This window comes from Alternaria novae-zelandiae (assembly GCF_023758075.1).
Source record: "Alternaria novae-zelandiae strain BMP 2774 chromosome Unknown scaffold_39, whole genome shotgun sequence".
Taxonomy (NCBI): Eukaryota; Fungi; Ascomycota; class Dothideomycetes; order Pleosporales; family Pleosporaceae; genus Alternaria; species Alternaria novae-zelandiae.
Window position 1 is genome coordinate 132,110 of NW_026056999.1, and position 2,967 is coordinate 135,076.

General features: G+C 57.5%; 1 protein-coding gene across 1 annotated transcript; it reads right to left on the reverse strand.

Annotated features, from left to right (window-relative positions):
- Positions 1–1,044, reverse strand: J4E88_010776 (uncharacterized protein; the record flags this gene model as incomplete). The annotated part of the gene is made up of 1 exon (XM_049404366.1): positions 1–1,044. One exon carries the CDS (start codon positions 1,042–1,044, stop codon positions 1–3), a length of 1,044 nt encoding a protein of 347 aa, XP_049249899.1.
- Between the last annotated feature and the right edge of the window lie 1,923 nt (positions 1,045–2,967).

A 2,967-nucleotide genomic window follows, 5' to 3' on the forward strand; every position in this document is an offset into this window, starting at 1 on the left:
TCATGCCGTGCTTCCGTCATCCTCCAGCGGCAGCATCACCCTCCTCAGCCAAGCCCTCTTCGCCGCAATCGCAGCCCCCACAACCGGCACCTTCGGATTCTCAACAGCATCAAACAAGTGCGTCCCCCCGGGCCAGACATGCAGCTCACACGAGGAACCACACCGCCACATATTCATAGCATACATGACTGCAGGATCGCGGAAGACCTCGCATTCAGCCGCATCGATGTAAGTCTGAGGTAAGTTGGACAGGTCGGTAGCGCGGGATGGGGCCTGATATGCGGTGACTGTGTTGGTACCACGCTGACCGGCAAGGGCGTGGTTCCAGGCCGCGCGGTTCGTGGCGCCGTTCCAGGGCACGCCGTATCCGAATTGGTGGTCTGAGACGCTGTTGCAGCGGTCGTCGAGCATGGGCGACAACAGCATTTGCGCTTTGATCGGGACGGTTGGAGTTGCCTTATCGCGCGCCATGAGACAGGTTGCTGCAGCGAGGGGCGCACCGCCTGAGGACCCGCAAATCACGATCTCGGCTGGATCGATGCCTAGGCGCGCGGCGTTTGTCGAGAGCCAGACGAGCCCGTCATAGCAGTCTTCGGCGCCGCCTGGTGCAGGTGTCTCGGGTGCGAGCCGGTATTCGATCGAGGCGATGACGCATGGGATGTCTTGGACGAGATCGACTAGTTGCGCAACAGCGCTGAAGCGATCGCCTGAGATCATGCCGCCACCGTGGATGTAATACAGGACTGGTAATGCATTGGGCGAGGCGTTCGGGGCGAAGACTGACAAGGCGATGCTGTGGCCGCACGAGCCGGCCACGGCATGCTCCGTATGCGTCAGATGCGGGTTCGCAGCGAGGATTGGCTCGGGACTGCCACCAACATCGAAGCCGCGGAGGAAGGCTACATCCAACTCTTCCGGTAAAAGCGCAGAGTCGATCAGAGGTGCTAGACCGGGATCGATCGAAGGCCTGGGGATGGTGATGCGCGGATCTAGCTGCGCAGCTTGCGAATACGGGTATGGATATGGTGTTGAATCGTGTGTCATGTTGGCCGGTGAGAGTATGATAGCGAGCCGCGACGCATCGTGGCCTTGCATGTGTAAATGTACTGGACGCTTGCGGCGGACGCAGAGGCGCCATGCTGACAGTAAGCGGGGATGGAGACACGACCCGCGAACCAGGGTGAGGTTGGTGAAGCCATACGCGAGCACGGACCCTGGCCAACGGCCCGCTCCACTGCAAGCGGTCTGAGGGCATATTACCCGCTGGTGTGGGCTTGGTTCCGACGCCGTCATCCCACGCACCAGGCCTTCAGCACATGTCGCCCACGAGTGCGCAGCCGATTCTAGTCCTTGCCACGAGGCACCCTGCCGGATCAGCCACCTAGCTGCACGAGATAAGCGCCTTCTCAAACAAGCGCATTCCGCCGTGAGCGCGTTTTCGAATGAGCGAATTTCGCATGAGCACGTTTCGGCTATCAGCTGCTCTTATTAGCAAGTCTAGCGACGCATCTTTTGCCGCTAGAAATGTCATGTAGAAGTCCGACACACGACTGAGCTCCTTCTTAACCTCCTAGGGAGATATACTCCGCAGCCAAGATATGGACCCCGCCCACAGTAATCCGGCTAGCGAAAAGACGATGGAGAAGAGGGTATCAACTTGTATCGGTGGATAACCGGGAGCTTTGCGATGAGCGCGGAGACATGGGCGGCATGTTGGAGGCACGGGTAGGTACGGTCGGAAGACTACGAAGAAGAGAATGCGCTTCTGGCTCAAACTAGAGCCTGGTCTCGCGTCGGGATGATCGTAAGACTGCTGTTGCTGTCAGCTTTGAGACTCCCACAATACGGCGATGCTTACTCGGTTCTCTTAGCCTTCAGATGTAGCTCGTATTGAGCCGTTCTCTTTCCACTTCTCCACCGGGAGGCGGTGGCCGGACAAAGCTATATCGCAACATCGCGTAAGCTAGGGATGGTTGGCGTTGACGCCGCTCTAATCCGCCTGAAGTCAAGGATTTGCGATGGCGATTGTGATGTTTGCAATTGCGTGGAACCTTGCACTAAGATTGGCGGATGAGGAGCATCGTTGAGATGATGTTGAGAGCATTGGTAATGTTGGTGTCAGCGTGTTCCTAGACGGCAACACACGATTGGGCGACGTGCTGCTCGTAGCCGGTTAGCATATATCGCATGGTCAACTGTTAGTTGTGATCAAAGCGTGAGTATAGGCTGTACTGAGCCTGCGTCCGCCTGGTGGCGGCGTGGATGCAGTAGAGGAGATGCTTGGCGGTGAAGCGCGACGCGACAGATGAGAGGATTTCGCGCTCGGACCGCCGCTAGGCAGCACGTGATGCTTGGCACCCCTCGTCAAACCTCACCGCGGCAGGCGACGCCAACATGCCCTCACACACCAACCGACCTGCATCCTCGACCATCACGCGTCCTAGCCCCCATCCGGGTTATCGATCGCCGGATCGGGCTCGTCTTCAGTCAGAATGACTATACTCCAGCGACACAGCTTGGCCGGACCAAACATGCACACTAATCGTAAACCCTCCACCTCCACCTGGTCTCGTGAAGCCCAATTGCATTAATGGCAGGAGCATCTCATAATTCCAGCGCTGAGAATGATCGCCATGACTCGCACGATGCGCTGACTGTATGCTGCCTGGGAACAAGCGACCCGGTGAACGTCCGCTCGCCTCGAACAACCTCATATTACCTCAGCCGCCCCTGCAATGCCGGAGCTCGGACTGTATTTGCGTGCCGTTCCCGACACTACACTGTCATCGTGGCTTCCGTCAGCCTTCGTCTGGCCTGAAGGCTCGTGTGGCAATCCTGCATCTTACCTGCATACACAACACAACTCTGACCATTTCATTCTAGGGTCCTTATATGAGCGACTTCAGAACCTGAGGACAGGCTTTACTCACCTTCACAGACCATAAGTGTTTTGATGTCTCACTGACT